Source organism: Diabrotica undecimpunctata, chromosome 1, assembly GCF_040954645.1.
Source record: "Diabrotica undecimpunctata isolate CICGRU chromosome 1, icDiaUnde3, whole genome shotgun sequence".
Lineage (NCBI taxonomy): Eukaryota > Metazoa > Arthropoda > Insecta > Coleoptera > Chrysomelidae > Diabrotica > Diabrotica undecimpunctata.
The window spans coordinates 29182470-29201412 of record NC_092803.1 but is presented as its reverse complement, the minus strand read 5'-3'; the positions used below and the strand labels follow the sequence as shown (position 1 = coordinate 29201412).

Sequence of the window (18943 nt, the reverse complement as noted above, 5' to 3'; positions counted from 1 at the left end):
GTTTTTCACGTTATAGAAACTCTCTTTGGATATAGTGGCTATGTTTATATTTTATAAATTAAGAGAAATAAGATTGGGGATCGAAAAAGCAAGAATCGCAATTAGAGTCATGATACAAATACTATGTAGTAGATATCTAAGTTTGAACTTAAGAGTGCAAATTCTGTGTTGTTATGTCTTTCTGGTTTTTTTGTATTGTGCAGAGTCATGGACTCTTAGTTAACGTTTCTTCAATAAATTGTCTTTTTCTTCTTATTCTTAATCTTTATAAGCAACATATAACGACACGGGTCCCCCCATTCTGCTTATGTATTTATTCCATTCTTTTTTCTATTTTGTGCTCATTTATTTATACACTGTACATTATATTTTCTTCAAATGTCTTCAATTCTCTTTCGATCTCTCCAACCTATTTCCTGTAATTCTTCTCAGTATTCTCATCTCTGTCATTTCCAGTAGCCTTTGCGTTGTGGCTGTGTTGGGTCTTGTTTCTGAAGCATATGTTATTATTGGTTATACACTGGATTTATAAATTCTTGACTTCATCTTAGTTTTATTGTGTCTGTTTCGCCATATAGTGTTATTAAGGTATCCTGCGAGTCTATTTGATTTTTGTACTTGATCTCCCATTTCTTTGTCAAGGCTGCAATAGCTAGACAGTGTAATTCCCATCTATTTTATTTCCATTACTTGTTCAATACTGATGCCATCAATTTCTATTTTAAATCTGGTTGGTTCTTTGCTGACTACTATTGTTTTAGTTTTCTGAGATGAGATTGTCGTATTACTTTTGCTCGTATGTTAAATTTGTGGACCAGTCTTTGCAGATTTTTTTCATCTCGGGCAATATTGTGTCTTCTGCGTAACAGAGTATCTTTATTTCTTTGTTTCCCATTCTGCATCCTCTTGCTTTGTTAACGCTTTTAATGATTTTATCCATGATCAAATTTAAGAGCATGGGGCTCAATAAATCCACTCTTTTTTTTCCGCTGCCTATTTCTATAGGTACTGTAAGTTATCCACCTATTCTGACTTCCATTTTGTTGTTGAATAAATTGTAATCTTTCGAAATATGGACATACCGAAGAATTTTAAAATATATTGGACAGATGGAATGGCGTTATGTTCAAAATAAACAAAGACTATGAAATATTTCATACGTTTAAAGTGAGAAAACTTTGGGACACAAATATTTGGGACATATAATCTGTGGAAAAAAATACAACATCTTACAGTTAATATTGCAAGGCAAGATTCAAGGTAAACGCAGCACATGACGAAGAAGAATATCCGGGTTGAGAAATCTCAGAGAGTAGTTTAACCTATTTGGATAGGATTGAAACACTTATAAAAGAATTTGACAATTGATTTGGTGACTTGAAGAAAAAGTGAAAAGAAAATTAAAGAAGATATTTCACTGTTTAGTCAGCCGCTCACTTTCTGTGTTGAAAATGTAAGACCTGGCCTTCAACGGGAACTGGGATTTGCAGTCAGATCCTTTTTACCAGGAAAGACCTGAAAGAGAATTGGACTTTTTTAAATAACTACCGGAAGAACGTTATTTCTATTTAAAAAAATTTAATCTTAGAGTGGGTTTTATGCTTGGAAACACGTACTTTTGTGAAAGCAGATTTTCAAACATGAAATTTATAAAATCCAAGTTCAAAATTTACACAAAGAAGGCTTTTTCGTCGTAGCTCTTTAATTCTCCCCGGCTACGATTAGGATGATGTCTTAGTTCAGTAAATATCTTCAGCATCTTTTTGTCCATCACTCGTTATATCTTCTGTTTAGTTTCCCTGTATACATATTTCCCTGTATATATTTCCCTATACATATAATCTATAGGAATATTCATGGCTGCCCTTAGCTCTTGTTTTGCATTGCTTGTATCCTTTTTCTGTTACTTCTTGTTTCTTTACGCTAACTTGGTCTGGATTAGTTTTGCTTATGTTCTTCACATAAGTAAACTTTATTGTCTAGAAGAAATATAGGACTACTGTGCAACATATGGAGTGATAACCTTCCATAGTGGTATCAATCCACCAACAAACACGCCGAATTGCTTAAAAAAAAGAGAAAGAAGAAGAACTGCAATCTGGCGTAATACCCCAATAAAAATTTTGGATTGAGTAATTTGTGGCGACATAGATTAAAAGTGACCAAAAATGTCATGCAATTTTGATGTTACGTTTTTTCATTTGTTTAAATAAAACATCATAATTAGATAACACTACATGACAAAATTTACCAATGCAAACACATTTTGTAGTACACCAATCCTATTGTCGAATTTATAGAGTTGTTATTTTTTTCAGTGTAAATAATGGTTTTTGTTCAAGATAATAGTTCGTTTTTGTAGAACAGTAAACTATCTCTATGTATTTACTTTTAAAATTTCACCGTATAAACCCGCTCTGGGAGAATGTACCTAGATAGAGTATTCGAGCAACTTAAAGCTCGTAATTTAAATGGAAAATATCGCAAAAGCTTTACTTTGCCTAATACGTTATAAGTTGTCTTTTCACATTATGAGCGTGGTTAATGCTACGATGTGAGCTTAAGCCAAATCGAATAAGAATACGTTTCATCGACGAAGCGAGGCGCTTAATATCAAGTTAATACATCCCGGAATGGTTGAATGTGTGGTGGCATAAATAATTATATTGTTTAAGTGCTTGACTTAAATAGTATTAAAACAAAAAGTCGAAATCAGAAGATCTCTTAGTTTTCGAAACCAAAAATTCAGATTATTGTCTAAATCTAAGTCAGATATTTTTTGTCAAAAGAATTAATAATAAAATAACTAACTTCCAGTATAATGCGTCTACTTAAGAAAATCTTTTCTGTATTTTTATTTACCCGTTTTGAATATTAGAAAGCAGTTTACTAAAGGTTCTTACCTAGATAAAGTGATATGTTTTGAAATGGAAATTAAGATTTCCCATTAATCGTCTGTTTTGATTTGAAAATTATAGAAGGCACAAATTTAGGCAATAATCTGAATTTTGGTTTAAACAACTAAGACATTTTTGGATTTCGACATTCTGTTTTTATTCTTAAGGTCGTGGCATATTATCGTGCACGTTGCGTTTCCAGCACATAGCGTTTAGTTTCCCAAAAATATAATTTAAATGGTTTTAAATATGAACAACGCATGTCGTCGCAGCACGAGTGGACCTATGAAATTATCCACTTTGCTGTACGCTCTACTTACGGGCTTCATGTATAATGTATGAAGTACCTTTAAGCATTTATCCACATTAACTTGTGGATATTGTGGATTTTTTCCAAGTCTTGATAAAGACTCCTTGGATGAGTAATTAGGTAAACTATCATTAGAAATAAAACAACTTCTGATGTGTGAAGAAGACTATCTACAGGTCTTAATGGTTTCTGCGGTAGCAAATGGAGCAGAGCCCCGACCGGCGACCTCCTAGAGCGTACGTGCTCTAGGTAGGGCCGTGGTCTATCGACTGACCCGAGAGCTGAAAAATGTCCAATATTTATACACATATTAGTATTTATATGGCATTTTCAGATCTCTCGGCCAATAAAAATATAAAAGGATGTTTAAAGGCGGGGTGATGCGCATCAGGGTGCGTATTAGTCCACGACTAAGGCACCAGGATGACACGCACACTGTCCGGAACATAGCGTTTCAGACACTTAACGTTTCCGTTCAGTATATTTGAAAAGAATATTTTACTGATGCTGACGGCTACGTAACGAGTCGTAACCGGTTGGTAAGGATAATGTGAATTAGATGTCCGTCGTTTTCACCCCGTTGTTTATGTAGGTATTTGTTTGATTTTGATACAGAGTATTTACAAAAATAATTTTCGAGGCTATTTTTTCATTTATGCATGTGTTTATTGCTTTGTGACAACTAATCACGGAAGTGATAAACAATTAGGACTTTTGTACGAAAGTGATACCTCTTCTTTTTAAAAATACTTTTTGGTTTGATATGTATGGCTTCGTTAAATGTAGTATTTTGTTTTTTCACTGAAGGTAAAATTAAATTTAAAACATGTTTAAACTGAATCCTACTCATTCTAAAATATCCATAATATTTTCATCGTTATCAATTAATTCTCTGTATAAAGTCCAGTATTCACATTCCTTCTTCCTTTCTCTTAGCATTGGATGTACTTCAAACCTTCTTTTTAACACAGTTTTTCATTCTTCATCGTTAAGTAGAAGAGCAATTGAACATAATTTTTGTCGAGAAAAGCGAGATCATATCTTCACCGAACCAAACTGAAACGTTCTATGTATGAAAATGTAAACGGGCAGCTCAATTGCTGGAGTGGAAACGGTACGTGCCGTAAGCTATACGTGCACGATAATATGCCGCGACCTTTAGATGGCGCCGTAGCGTCTGTATGAAGTTATTCTATTATTACTTCTTTTGGATTTGGATTGGATTCTATTTCGCGTGTAGGGCTTCTGTACAGTTGCTCTGAAGAATCCTGAGTGGACGATATATGTATAGGCGAATAAGTGGAAGCACTATACTGAAATCAAATATTAACTGTGTTTTCTTTAAATTGTTGCTGATTTTTACATGCATGTAAACATTAACTATTTTAAGGAAACCATTGACCAATTAAACCAAAAATATAGTCACTTAAAAATCCGTTGTCGGAATTTATTGAATACTTTTTGTACTTCAACCTTCAACTGGTTTAAACATTTCTATGGGGTGAGTCCCTTGGCGGACAAAGATTATTCCTACACCGAAATCTTGTTTCACAACTATATTTTTCTGATGTTTGTAGATGTGTGAAGAGACAGTTCAATTATATTATATTATAATCTTTACCTAATACATTCTTTTTACGTCATTTTGTAGACGTTTTGAACAACTTTCTGGAGTTTTAAAGCCCATAAATTCCTCTTTTCCCAGCTCATATGTTTTAATACATTTTGCCCTGAAGAACGAGATGCAACAGTGTAAGTGTATCGTATATAATATATACTCTTCACAAAACAACATATTACACATATTATATAAAATATAACAATATTTAAATAATAAACAAAATATACATTTTTCTTCAAAAATGTTTGCAACGGGTACGCATATTAACTACCTTTATTTTGACATTTTTAAATCATAGCTATAATATTATTAGTTAAACATGAAGGACAACTAAATTACTAACTTCCATTAAGTAGAAATCAAATTCACATCCTTCTCAAATTACATTTTTTTTTTCGATGTCTAAGAAGTCCCTAATTTTGGTTGTTTCGTTATCTTGTCTCCAAAGATAATTTAGTTGGATACGCTTAAGTTTATCTTGCACATACAAGGCTTTATTTTAATTTGTCTTTCGTATTAAATGGCATATTTCTTGTTGGCTTGGACGAGAGACTCGGAAATTAAAGCGCAAATAAAGAAGCGGAAAAAAGAGGTCGCCCCATTTCACACCCTTGTCGACATCTATCCAACCTTTATCATGGGTACAATTGAATATAACAGGGATAATATAATAACGTTTTGTATATTAATAAAAGAGTTTTAATTAAAATAATATCAAGAATATAAAATGAGAAATAAATTTGAACAAAAGTCTGTAAGTGATAAGGTTACGAGCCTACTAGTTTTTGTGAACAAAATGAAATTACCTGTACCAGGCTTCCGGGTTGAACCGCGTCGATTTTCACTTCGCCAAGCTTTCGACATCCTCTCTGATGTCTTCTTCGGTGCTTACAGAGTCTAAGTCACCTGAGCCTTCAGACACTATACTGTTTACTACTCACTACTTTGACATATTTTGCTAATTTAAAGCTTATCAAGGCCACATTAATTTCATTAGTCACTAAAACCAGTTGTCATCTTTGCTACTAAAATAGATTTAGTGACAGTGACAGATGGACATAGACTCTACAAAAGTGAAGTATGGTAGATGAAAAAAGGTACAAGTGAAAACTTAAAGTAACGGAAGTGTATTTCTGGCGAAATTTGTTAGTAAATAGTTTGGCAGGATGATTCGTATTAAAAATCATAAAACATACCATAATAACATACCTTCGAGAAGCACGTCATTTAAAAAATATTCAGCAAAAATACATTTTGAGCGATACGGCAACATTGTCGAAGAAGATGGTACTAAATCTTACTTGCGTCATTGATAGTTAGCGGATGTTATGTGACATTTCAGTCCAAATATCTTGAGTAATAGTAACCTACTTCCTTAAAAAGTTGCACTTACCTAACTGGTTGAGACAGAAAAAAAAATATGGAGGTTGCAAAGAAATGATACCGATATCGGAATGTACGACAGACGTGGTCTTAGAAGTGCCGAGTTCAATTTATGAGTTTTCAGTAAATATATGAAATAATCTGGCTTCTGTATTATTTTTTTATTTATTAACCCTTAATATCCTGAAATATTATATTTTTGAAAAATGATGTATTTTATGGTAATTTATTGTTCGTATGAATTCTCTATTCGAGTTTCTGAGCTTATTTTCAGAAAAAAGTTAACAAAAAAAGTTATTAGCTGTGACATATATGTCACTCTAGGACATACAGTGAGCAAAATAAGAAAAAAAGCGAAAGCTTTGTTAAATTCTATATAAAACAAAAAATATGTTTTACATAATGTACCTATAGAGAATTATCTTGTATGAAACTGCTCATTACAATCAATGCACAACCACAAATCACACTTTCTACATATGGTTCTAACAACAGAAGTGTAATTTTCAAATGCACACCGTCGTCTTTTCTTGTTTGGAATATATATCAAGATGTGATCTTGTCTGTCAAATCTGACGGTGTCGCTGGTTCGACTACCGAGACTGCTTAAAATTGAAGGTTTTGGTCGACATGCACCTTTAGCTTCTGTACCATACTTCATAAGATATGAGGTGGCTATATCTCTGCGAAAATCGATTTGTTTTATAGAATTACCGGTCTTTTTATAAATACGCCAAGCGTTTTCCAGTGATGCGTCTAGTAACCATGTAAATAATGGCCACCACCATCTTTTGGATCTAATACCAATCCTGTACCTTCCTATATTTTGATCCATCAAGTCCGTCCCTCCCATCAATGAGTTATATTTCCCTATGAGACACGGACGAGGTACTTGAATAATTTTCTTCTCTTTCTGAGAAAATCTTTTTACATGTGTCATGGGTTGAATGCCATAAGAGGTAGACGCAGCGGTAATAATATTAATGTCAGACCAACGTACAAAAATTATACCGTTGTTACGTTCAATAACGTCACTACATTCACCTCGATCTGTCTGTTTTTGAAAATCAGTTTTAGAGAGTAAATGTATACCCTTAGGTAAACGATTTTCACGAATGGAACCAGTGCACCAAATACCATTTTCTCGCATCTTGGACAGTAGGTTAACACTGGTAAACAAGTTGTCTACAAAGAGTTTATATGGTAGGTTCCTCTTATTGGTGGGTAACTCACGCAACATATTTAACAGTGGAACAGTAGCTTTTTCCATATAATTTTCCCATATACTTTCTACTTCGCTGGATTTTGGGTTATTTCCCTGATATATATTAAAATTAATTAGATAACCGTCTTTTGTGTGTAGAGACCACATTTTAAATCCATATCTGATTGGCTTTCCCCTTATGAACTGTTTCCATAGTATCTAACCATAGATTTGTCATAGCATATGTCTTCTTCTGGCCACGAGGTTTTTTATAAACTTATTATGTAAATAATCCATAAGGGGACGGACTTTCCATGCTTTATCGTTTGGGTTTATGCTATTATTTTCTGCCCAATGTAAAATTTCATAATTTGCTTGAATTGATTCCGCTTCATGGCATTTTTAACAAAACGATGCTCCATGTCTGGTTTTGAATCCCAGTAATATCTCTTTCCTGGTTTTGGATCGTATACACCAAAAATCAAAATGCCAATAAAGCATTTCAGTTCTTCAAGTGAGATATGTGGGTCGGCAACATTTTTGAAAAGAGTATATTTTTTAGTTTCTGACTGTAAGTATTGGAATAACGGGCCATCCCAAAATAACTCGAACAATTCAACAGTGTTTCAGTTCTCAAAATTCTCATAATCAGAAAAATTTGATGTTGGAAAAGTATCCAGACGATTTTGAAAATTACCTCCTTTTAACCAAGAATATGAACATTTTGATGCCTCATCTCTAGGTGCACTGGCTTCAGTGGCGCCAAATCTATCATTATTTAAAAGTTTTACCTCGGCTTGGTAACGAAGTTGTCTCCCTGGCAAATGGTCAAGGTCTCCATCATCAATTTCATCTCCAGATTCTTCGTCTGTGAGGACATTTACTTCTGGAGGTTCTATGTAGATGGCATCTAAATCTTACTCTACATCACCGTAAGCCATTTGAAGTGCTTCTTTAAGGGTAAAACCGCGCCTAAAACTGAAAAAACCCTTAAATGCTAAATAAGAAATGCATTCCCATAAAGGCGTTTATGTATTGCATAAAAACAAAATAGTTTCTTAAAATTCTCTGTTGGTAAATCCCTAGATGGCAATAATCGTTGTTCCTCAAATCGCCGAGAATATCGTAATATTTATTATATTATAAACATGTGTTGTTTGCTGATACATGATATCTGGTCAATTATCATCGTTATCCAACTGGCAGTATATATATATATATATATATATATATATATATATATATATATATATATATATATATATATATATATATATATATATTATAACAATGATTTATAAATCTTAGTAAATAATTCACTGGGAATGAAATCACGTCTTATGTTTATTTTTGCTGGAATACGGTAGTACATTATCCTAGCGGTGCATATATGTAATACTGAACTTTGGGGCTACACAGAACTAAGTGGTAGTGAAATATTTAAATATAATTTGAAAGATGTAGGTTATGTACCTTTATGTAAAGCCTAACTTACTTTTTGGGCTGAAAAATTGCAAGATAAAAAAATAAATGTACTTACTCTAGAGATTGATGTCTGATTGATTATTTTAAATGTTTACAGGCACAAAATTTTCGCACACTACGTCTGCAAACTAGTAAACATGCATTAAAGGAAGTGTCAAATTGCACAATACTTACACCATCTATGCGATCCTATCACAAGTTTCCTTACAGGGCGCTGTTTAAATTGCACAATATTGCGTAACTTATTATGTTACGCTAGGATATTAAGGGTTAATTTTTTGGTTTTTTTTTTCACAATGGCTATTCTGTGTGCTAGGCTGTATAAAATTAATTTCTAATAATGCTATTTTTACTAATGGTAGTATTACAGTTTCCTTTAAAGTGAGTCAAAAATCTGTAGACTTCGAATTCGAAAAGGATTCACCAGTGTATTCATCTTTTGTAAATTGCCTTTCTTAATTTTTTTAAACATATTGTATAATATATTTTGTAAACGTTTTGCAGCGTAGTTAGATATTATATCTTACTTATTAATTTGTACGTGATAAATATTATTTTTTTATCCAGAGTTTTTATATGTACTAAATATATAATTATCAGGTATCAAGATTGTGCTCAGAATATAATAGTTTATTTTTCTTTTAAATTAGTAGCTGCTTTATACCTTTTAAACTAATTGAGTTATTTTTGTTTTAGCTTACTGTCCTCGCGGAAGAAGTTGAAGTGGTAGAAGCTGTTCAAGGCTCGGAAGAAATCAAGGAACTTAACAAAAATGAACAAGAACCAAGTTCAGACCAACTAGCTCTTGAATCATTAGATGATAAGTCGGACCCACCGCAAAAACTAGCTTATAACAGTGGGCCCCCATCAAGAAACCCTAATCAACCATCCAGAAACAACGGAGGGCATTACAGTAACCACAAGCCCTTCCCCGGACAAAAGAACAATAACAACCCATTCGATAACAACAAAATTTCCTACAATGGACCACCCCCTCCTCCACCTTCTCAGAAGCAGGCTATGGACAAATACGACACTGCTGGTGGAGAAATTTGGCCTGCTCCAGTTCCAGACATGCCGAAAATTCTTTCCCTTGATGTTAAATGTGAGAAAAATCTCATGAAAGTGTACATTGGATTTGATAAACCTTTCTATGGTATCGTTTTCAGCAAAGGTCATTATAGTAACGTCCACTGTGTTCATCTTCCTGCTGGTTTAGGTAGAACCTCAGCTCATTTTGAAATAGGAATTCATGCTTGCGGAACCTCTGGTAACACAGAAAATGGTCTTTATGGATATGGTGCAGAATCGGGCTCAGGAACGTTCTTTGAAAACATTATCGTTATTCAATATGATCCTCAAGTACAAGAGGTCTGGGACCAAGCAAGAAAACTTAGATGTACTTGGCACGATCAGTATGAAAAATCCGTTACTTTTCGACCCTTCCCTGTAGATATGCTTGACGTTGTCAGAACTGATTTTGCCGGAGACAATGTTGGTTGCTGGATGCAAATACAAGTAGGCAAAGGGCCATGGGCATCGGAAGTATCAGGTTTAGTCAAAATAGGTCAAACAATGACAATGGTTTTAGCGATTAAAGATGACGACAACAAGTTTGATATGTTAGTAAGAAACTGTATGGCTCACGACGGAAAAAGAGCTCCCATACAGTTAGTCGACCAAAGAGGTTGTGTCACAAGACCAAAGTTAATGTCCAGATTTACTAAGATTAAAAACTTTGGTGCAAGCGCTTCAGTGTTATCATACGCTCACTTCCAGGCATTTAAATTCCCTGATTCCATGGAAGTTCACTTTCAGTGCACCATCCAAATCTGCAGATATCAATGTCCAGATCAGTGTTCAGATTCTTCAGGACAACATCTCCACGGCTTGCTTGATTTGGTTCATGGTCCACCTGATACTGGTTATGGTGCTCCTCCACCACTACCTATCGAAGCATATTTACACCCTGGTCGACCAAGGGATGAAAGGAGATCAAAAAGAGCCCTCGCTGTCGATCCGGAAAAGGAAGTGGGAGTAAATAGGATTATAAGAGTTGTATCTACAGGAGATTTGACATTTACACTTGACGACAACAGCAATAGCACAACTCCACCCACTATGGTCTTCCCCGCCAAGGAGGAACTTACCAACGCAGGCTTAATATGTATGACCACACCAGGTTTCGCAGCAACCTTAGTAGTTTTATTAGCTATATTAATAGTCTCTTGTCTTATGTCAGCTTTTCTTTGTGTCAAACTAAGACCATTTGCTGAAAACAAACTCGCAGGTGTTATAGGATACGCCAATTCACAGAAAACGAAGTCAAGGAGCTGCTTTTACTCGTAATATTAGAGCAGTCTTAAAGGGTTAAGATCGAAAGAAAACGGCTACATGCTTGGTCATATAAATTAGTCTTTTGACACATAGTGGTGTGTGTTGTAAGTGTTTTCCTTATGAGCAGGAGAAAGTTGGATCTTTTTTATGAAAACAAGAAAACGCTAACGTTTGCTAACTTAAAAATTGTGTAATCTTTGCTAACTTCTGTCTAGAATGTAAATTAGATATAAGAATATGAGTTAAGACAAATGTGTGCCACTCAAGGTCATACAAAAATATTACCAGTTTTTCCTGCTTATGAGTTATCCCCAATATGATCCTGCATCGTATCAATGTTTTAAAATGTCGAAGATTTTCGTTAATTTAGTTTTTTAGGTTACCTTTTTAACAATTTTCAAATTATTTTTATAAAGAAATTCAAGACTTTTGTAAATATACCAAAAATTAATTTTGGAGTTGCTCTTTTGGTTTCGGTTATTTTTATATTTTATTTTGTATAGATTATTTATTGATATTTATTTATTTATTACTGTTAAAATGATTTCACGATAAGTACCTGTAAAAAATTGTAAACACTTTGCGAACAACAAATGCTTAGATTTTGCAAAAATGTTTCTAAGTATAGTAGCTTTTTGTGAAGCTCCTACGGTATACTAATTTATTGTAATAACTTACTTATTTTATAAAAGTTTCATATTTTACGTATACAAGTAAATATTATTCTTAATATTGCGTCCTATAATGTTAATTTAACCGTAAGGATAAGGTTGTGTTTTAAAATATACGAGTATGTATGTATATGGATTTGATAAAAATAGCACACTAAACTTATTTTGGCTTTTCTGGCGATACATTTCTTATAAAATAATACTAATTTTACTCGATTTATTTTTTCTTTTAGTCTATTTCTTTCAGGAAGTTTAAAATGTGGACCTCTAATACCTGTTTCTGGTAGAAATTCTTAAAAGAGTAGATGTTCCAGAGCTTCGAATCTGGCTAGGTGGGTAGGAATTTTATTTAACAATCCCACATTGAAGCAACGGTCTACCCCAAGGATTCTGGGGCGGGGGCAAGTCGATATTGAAGAAGAAGAAAAACAAACATGGTAAAAGATGAAAATGTCTACGAACTAGAGGAAAAATTGGGAAAAATAAATTGGAACATAATGGGACTATCAGAAGTTTAAAAAAGAGATGAAGGGTATGTGGACTTTCATTCCGGCAACATGCTCCACTATAAAGGCAAGGAAGATTATAAGGTGCAGTAGGTTTTTTATTCAATAAGAAGAGAAAATCACTAATTTAATTCACAGCATCTCGGACAGACCTACAGACATAATCTGAAAACTAAATTCACAAAACAGAATAAAGACTGTGCAGGTTTATTGAACAACTGAAAAAGCAACTGATGATGAACAAATACTTTTTATGAAGTCCTTAAAGAAGCTATAGACAACATCAAAGAAACTAAAATAATATTGATGAAAGATTTTACTGCTAAAATTGGAAGAACGATTGAAGAGTCCGAAAACAAGATTGGAAATTTCAGATTTGGACAAAAACTTAAGACAAGACAAACCTTTTACAAAATGTGGTCATAGATCCCACCTAACGGAACTAACAAAAATGAAATAGACTATTTTCTATCAAACAACAAAAGAACAAAAGAGGGCAACAACATAACAGCTTGTAGTGACCATCGCATATTTAGAGAGAAAATAAATATTAATATAAAAGATGCGAGAAAAAGTATCTTAAAAAAACTAACGCGGATAGATGACTTTAAAGTAAGAACACAGGAAGACGAATTCCGATAGGTCTTAGCGGATAAGTTGGAATCAGATCCTTCACATAATCCAGACCAAATTAACCACATTAACAAAAACCTAAATAAAAACCTTCTCGAAGCCGGACTACAGGTCGCAAAGAAAACCAGAACTAAAGAAGACAAAATAAGCAACAAAACTAAATAAGTAATGAAGGCAAGAAGACAACTACTAAAGAAAAACAAACGACATACTCAAGCATATGTAAAACTTGATAAAATATTCAAAAAAGAATTAAAACGCAACATAAAAAAATGGAACGAGAACTTAGTATAGCAAGTCATTGAAAATAACAGAGACCTAAAATATCTAAGACCAATACTGAATGTCCAAAAAATCATCAAAATTAAAAACATCTATAATTAGAAGAAAAGGATAATATAAGATAACAAAGAAAGCAGGAGACTTCTACATAACCTTATAAAGCTCGCAAAGCCAGTCTAATGAATCAGTAAAAAAAACGTCAAAATAAAAAATAAAATACGTGGGATCAGAGGTACTACCAAATATACAGGGATTAAAAATAGAAAGAGCTTTAAAAGAGCTAAAAATAATAAAGCTCTAAAGCACGACTGTATAATTGCCGAGCTCTTGAAAACCAGCAAGACAGTTACAATCCCTATACTAACAGAGCTATTTAATAGATGTCTCCATAATAGCAAAATCCCTTAACACTGGAACGAAAGTCTAGTAATCTCTTACATAAAAAAGGGGACAAATGTGACCTAAAAGATGATAGATTTATATCGTTGCTCAGTCAAGTATACAAACTATTAATGAGAATTATTAACAATTGGTGAAATTCCCAATTACCAATCGCTTGAACAGGCTGGATTTCCCAAAGAATATAGTACATCTGACCATCTGCTCACAATGAGAACACTGATAGAGAAGGCAAATAAGTACCAACTACCGGACTTTCTTGCCTTTGTAGACTATAAAAAAGAATTTGATAGAATCGAGAAGTTTACTATAGAACAAGCTGTTAATAATTGTAAAAATTCGAGATGTAAATTCGAGATATAGGCAAGTAATACATAATATATATGAAAACGCAACTATGAGAGTACCACTAGATGAAAATAGAAATCCCATCCCTATTAAAAAAGAAGTTAGACAATGTGACGTAATTTCTCCAAAGCTTTTTAATTTAGCCCCAGAAGACATCTTCCAAACTACAAATTGGTCAACATATGGGATTAACGTTAATGGCAACAAGTTAAACCACCTTAGATTCGCTGACGACATCGTAATTATAGGGACAACATTCGAGAAATTACAAATTATGATGAAGGAACTCGCAGATAGATCCCAATACGTCGGCCTTAAACTGAATATGACAAAAATAAAAACAATGACAAACACAGATGATCTCAGCCGTATAACTATAAATGACAGTGAGAAAGAACAAGTCCAGAAAAATATCTACCTAGATACTAGAAGAGCAAGACTGTCATGAGCAGGATTTGTAAAACTTCGTTGTATACTGAACAATCGCAAAATACCTTAATACTTGAGGACCAAAGTGTTTGATCAGTGCATCCTTCATATCATGGTATTTGAATATCAAACCTGGACCCTAACCAAGGCAAATATTAATAAACTAGCTATAACAGAAAAATAAATATACCTTCAATATTGAAAACTTTACAAAGGTAGACGACCAAGAGGAATACCACAGATGAGATGGGTAAACGACATAAAAATAATAGCCGGAACAAATTGAAAGTATGTTGCTCAGGATAGAAATCGACTGAAGGAGAGACCTATGTCCAAAAATTGACGATAGAAGGCTAAGAAAAAGAAGGAATTGTCAGAAACTAGAGAGGATAAAGGTAAAATACCATTATTATTTAATATATACTCTAAAGAAATCTTCATGGAGCCACTGTATAAGACGGATAAAGGTATTTTAGTAAAAAATGAACTATTAAATAACATCTGCTACGTAGATAAATTTGCCAAATGTGCTGAAAGTCTAGATGGCTTACGACATGCAGTGAATAAAGTTACAGAAGTGAGTTAGAGTTATGAACTTGATCTTAATATTAAGAAAACTAAATATATGAGGACCAAAGCAGCAAAGATAACGGACCAACCAGAAGACTAGACATTAAAGAATAACAAATCTTCTTCTTCAAGTGCCATCTTCGCGACGGAGGTCGGCATTCATCGTAGCTATTCGGACTTTAACGACGGCTATTCTAAAAAGTTCATTTGATGTACATTCATACCATTCTCTTAAGTTGCGCAGCCATGAGAATTTAACCCCAATAGCAAAATTACATCTATCAATGAATTAATTCTAAATTAAATACTTTTATACGGAGCAGAACCATGGACATTGACAGAGGTATCAGTTTAGAAGTTTTGCCAGTTGACCATATTCTTAATGGGGAAGTACTTCGTAGAATAATTCACTCCCTCTTTCTTTCTTCAGTCTTGACTCTCCGGAGGAAGTGTAGTTATTACCGTGATGTCATATATTATCCATCTTCTTAGATCTTTGTCGCTGGTCATTTCTTTTAACTCATGCATTGGTTTAACTTTTACATATTTCTGTAATTTGGAGATTCATTTTGTTGGGGATCTTCGTCCTATTTTTCGGCCTTCTACTTTTCCTTGGATAAGTCTTTCCATGTTTTCTGCGTCGGCTTTGTTAACATGTCTAAAGTATCTTAATTGTTGGAAATATACTTTGCTAAAGAGTCGTTTTCTTACTTTTAGCTCGTTTAAAATTTCATTATTTGTCCTGTTATCGGTCCACGAACTTCGCAACTTTCTTCTCCAACAGAACATTTTAGTGGCGTCTATGTTTCTTCTTAAGAACGAATAGTAGAATGAATACACAACCTGAAATATTAAATACTAAGAAGGCCTGAAAATTGAAGTACTTAGGACATATTTTGCAAAATAAGGAATACTACAGACCAGAAGAACTGATATTGCAAAGAAAAGTAACGGAAAAATGAGTTCTCGGGCGCAAACGGATCGCCTGGCTTAAAAACTTACACACATGGTGTTTTATAACAAATACTGGACGGTTTTAAGCAGCGGTGAACAAGGTACGAGTGGTCATGATGATTGCTAACATCCAAAAGGGACAGACACCAAAAGAAGAAGAAGTATCTGTTTTAAGTTTCCAGCATATTTACTTGTTCACATCTTAAAATGTGGCATTGGGTTAGTACAAAAAATATGACTGCCAATTTATTCTGCTAGCTTCATCTTTACATTGTTACCTACATCGCTGTGCTTCTGATTTTATATGTAAATAATAGATGAACTTTATGTAATTTCCTTTCTTTTACGTTTAAGCTCATGTCCCTTACGTGCTACAGTGTCCATTATAATTATTTCTTTATTTTGATCATAATTGCCTTATTAGAGCCTTAATTTATTTTGCGCTTTGACCAGACTTTCCTGTTTTTTGTTGCTTGTAAAATTTAAGTGCTGTGGAACACACGGTAAAAGATAGAAATGTACTCAACAGAATACCAAAAACGTAAGCCAGAGCTCTAAAAATATGCAAAACTTTTAACTTGATTTTATTTAAATATCCAATATCACCCGTATGTAAAAAATACGAATAGTGAGAATATTATACTATAGCATTTGTTTTTGTTTGATTTGCTTAGAATGTGTATGCGTACCGACTAAAAGGTTACATATTAACCACCGATATTCGAATGAAAATATTCTTTTATAAATATTTGAAAAAAATCTCATTTCCTTTTCAAATCATATCTGATGATACCGACAGGTTGAAATACGTGAATTTTGTTGTAAAGCAAACAGATAAAGCGTAAATATTCCTGTTCGTATATTTATATTTGCACAACTTGTATTGACTTCTTCACAATTAAAACTAATATTAACTTTATTATAGGATGTAATTTAGCCTTTAGCAAACAGGTAATTTTTTCAGATTTAGCTGGTTATTTATGTTAATATTACTTTATGATTGTGTTGTAATATGAAACTGCTCAATATTGTTCGCAAATGTTTTCTGTAATCGCAGAGAAGTATTGATAATTCTGCTATTTTGTAGGACATATTGTTCAAATAAACGATACAAAGAATATTTGTGTTTATTTACCCTTAGGATTAAACAATCAACAAAATGATTTGAAACATTATTCTGTTTTAAAAATTACGAGATTTATTTATTTGCGATACAGCTCTTCGTGAGTACTAGCCGCGTTTACTATTGCCTTCCATTCTTGTCGAATCTGTGCCACTATTTTCCATTGTCTCAGTCCAATTTTCCTCAGCAGATCCTCTCTGAGTGTATCTTTACCCTTTTTCTAGATTCTTCTATAGATCTGCTCCCATCTAATCTTTTACAAAACATCTTGTTTATAAGGCTATTGTTACTACTGCGTATCAAATGTCCTATCCATCTTAGTATATTGACCTGTACATATCTCACTGGATTTTCCTTTTCGAAGAGAGACCCTAACTTGTTGTGTGTGTGCTTCAATTCGTTTGTCAAGTTCTATTTGCAAGAGCCATCTATTACTCGAAGGATTTTACATTCCCAGACTAGAAATTTATTTACCTTTTTTTTATTAGCGTCCATGTTTTGCTGCCGTATATGACTGCTGGTCGTATTATGGTTTTGTATACCTAGATTTTTGCACCTTGTGAGGTAAGTTTTAATCTCTTTAAATGTTGCATTGCAAAGAAAGATTTGTTTCCCGACAGTATTTATGTTTGAACTTCTCATTCTACTTTGTTGTCATTAATGATTCTTTCTCCTAGATATTTAAATTCTTTAACTACTTTACAGTTCTGATCATTTATAATAATATTTTACCTTATTCATGGTCGTTTTTATTTTGACACGACTATGTATTTCATCTTCTTCAAGGCTTGAATAAATATCCTTAACTTATAATGTTGGTTGTGCTACTACATCTACGTTATCAACAAAGGCGAGAACGATATTTGCTCCCGTTATTTCATCTTAAGATACCATTTTACTGGCACATCCTCTCTGGTTGCCGATTCTCTTCAGTGTAAATTGATCGACTCTTTCATTGCTGTCGATTCTTTGATGATTTGGCACCCAAACAAGTTCTACAGTGATGAGGTCTGCTAGGTTGTCAAATTTTTCGCGACATTTTTATACCAGTTTGGATGTAATCCTTGTATTTACTAGAGCTACCAAGGCTGCCTGACTCTCTGTGTACGTATTGATCTACTTAATTGGATACCCCCTTATATTTTTTTGCACAATGTAGGAGTGCATAGATCTCAGCCTGGAATACAGATTTGCTTTTTGCTTTTCCAATGAGACTGAAAAGTGATTGTTACTATCGCCACTGTATACTCCTTATTATTCTTCACGTGCCATCTCTTCTAAGAAGGTTGGCAACCATCAAGGCAATTCGCACTTTCGACGCCGCTACTCTAAAGATGTCAGCAGAAGTGCAGTTAAACCAAGCTCTCAAATGATTTAACCAGAAAATGCATCTTCTTCCGCGACTCCTTCTATCCTGTATTTTTCTCTGCATTATTAATTGCAACAAGTTATAACGCTCGTTCCTCATGGCATGTCCCAGATATTGCAGTTTTCTGATTTTAATTGTATTTAAAACCTCATATCTTTTCCCAAATCAGCAAAGGCTAGAACGATATTTGCTCCTGTTATTTACACTCCTGCTCCCAAACTAATCTTTGTTTCTAAGCCATCTGTGTATCAGTTGTGGTCACCAGACTTTAAATGTCTTCTGAAGTCATTTCATATCTCTCTTACACATTCCATATCACAGTTATATGCAATGCCCGTAATAGGGTTTTCATTGCTGCAGTTGGATTTCTTCTCTTAGCGCCCTTCGTGCTAACGCAGCAAGTCTTTGGACCTTACTTATCC

At 33.7% G+C, this 18943-nt stretch overlaps 1 protein-coding gene across 1 annotated transcript in view; it reads left to right on the top strand.

Annotated features, from left to right (window-relative positions):
* Positions 1 to 17147, top strand: part of dy (transmembrane protein dusky) — a 196520-nt gene extending 179373 nt beyond the window's left edge. Inside the window, exon 4 of the mRNA XM_072540077.1 lies at positions 9597 to 17147. Coding sequence (XP_072396178.1) covers positions 9597 to 11249 — 1653 coding nt within the window. The 3' untranslated portion in view covers positions 11250 to 17147. The remainder of the gene's footprint in view (positions 1 to 9596) is intronic.
* The last annotated feature ends 1796 nt before the right edge of the window (positions 17148 to 18943 follow it).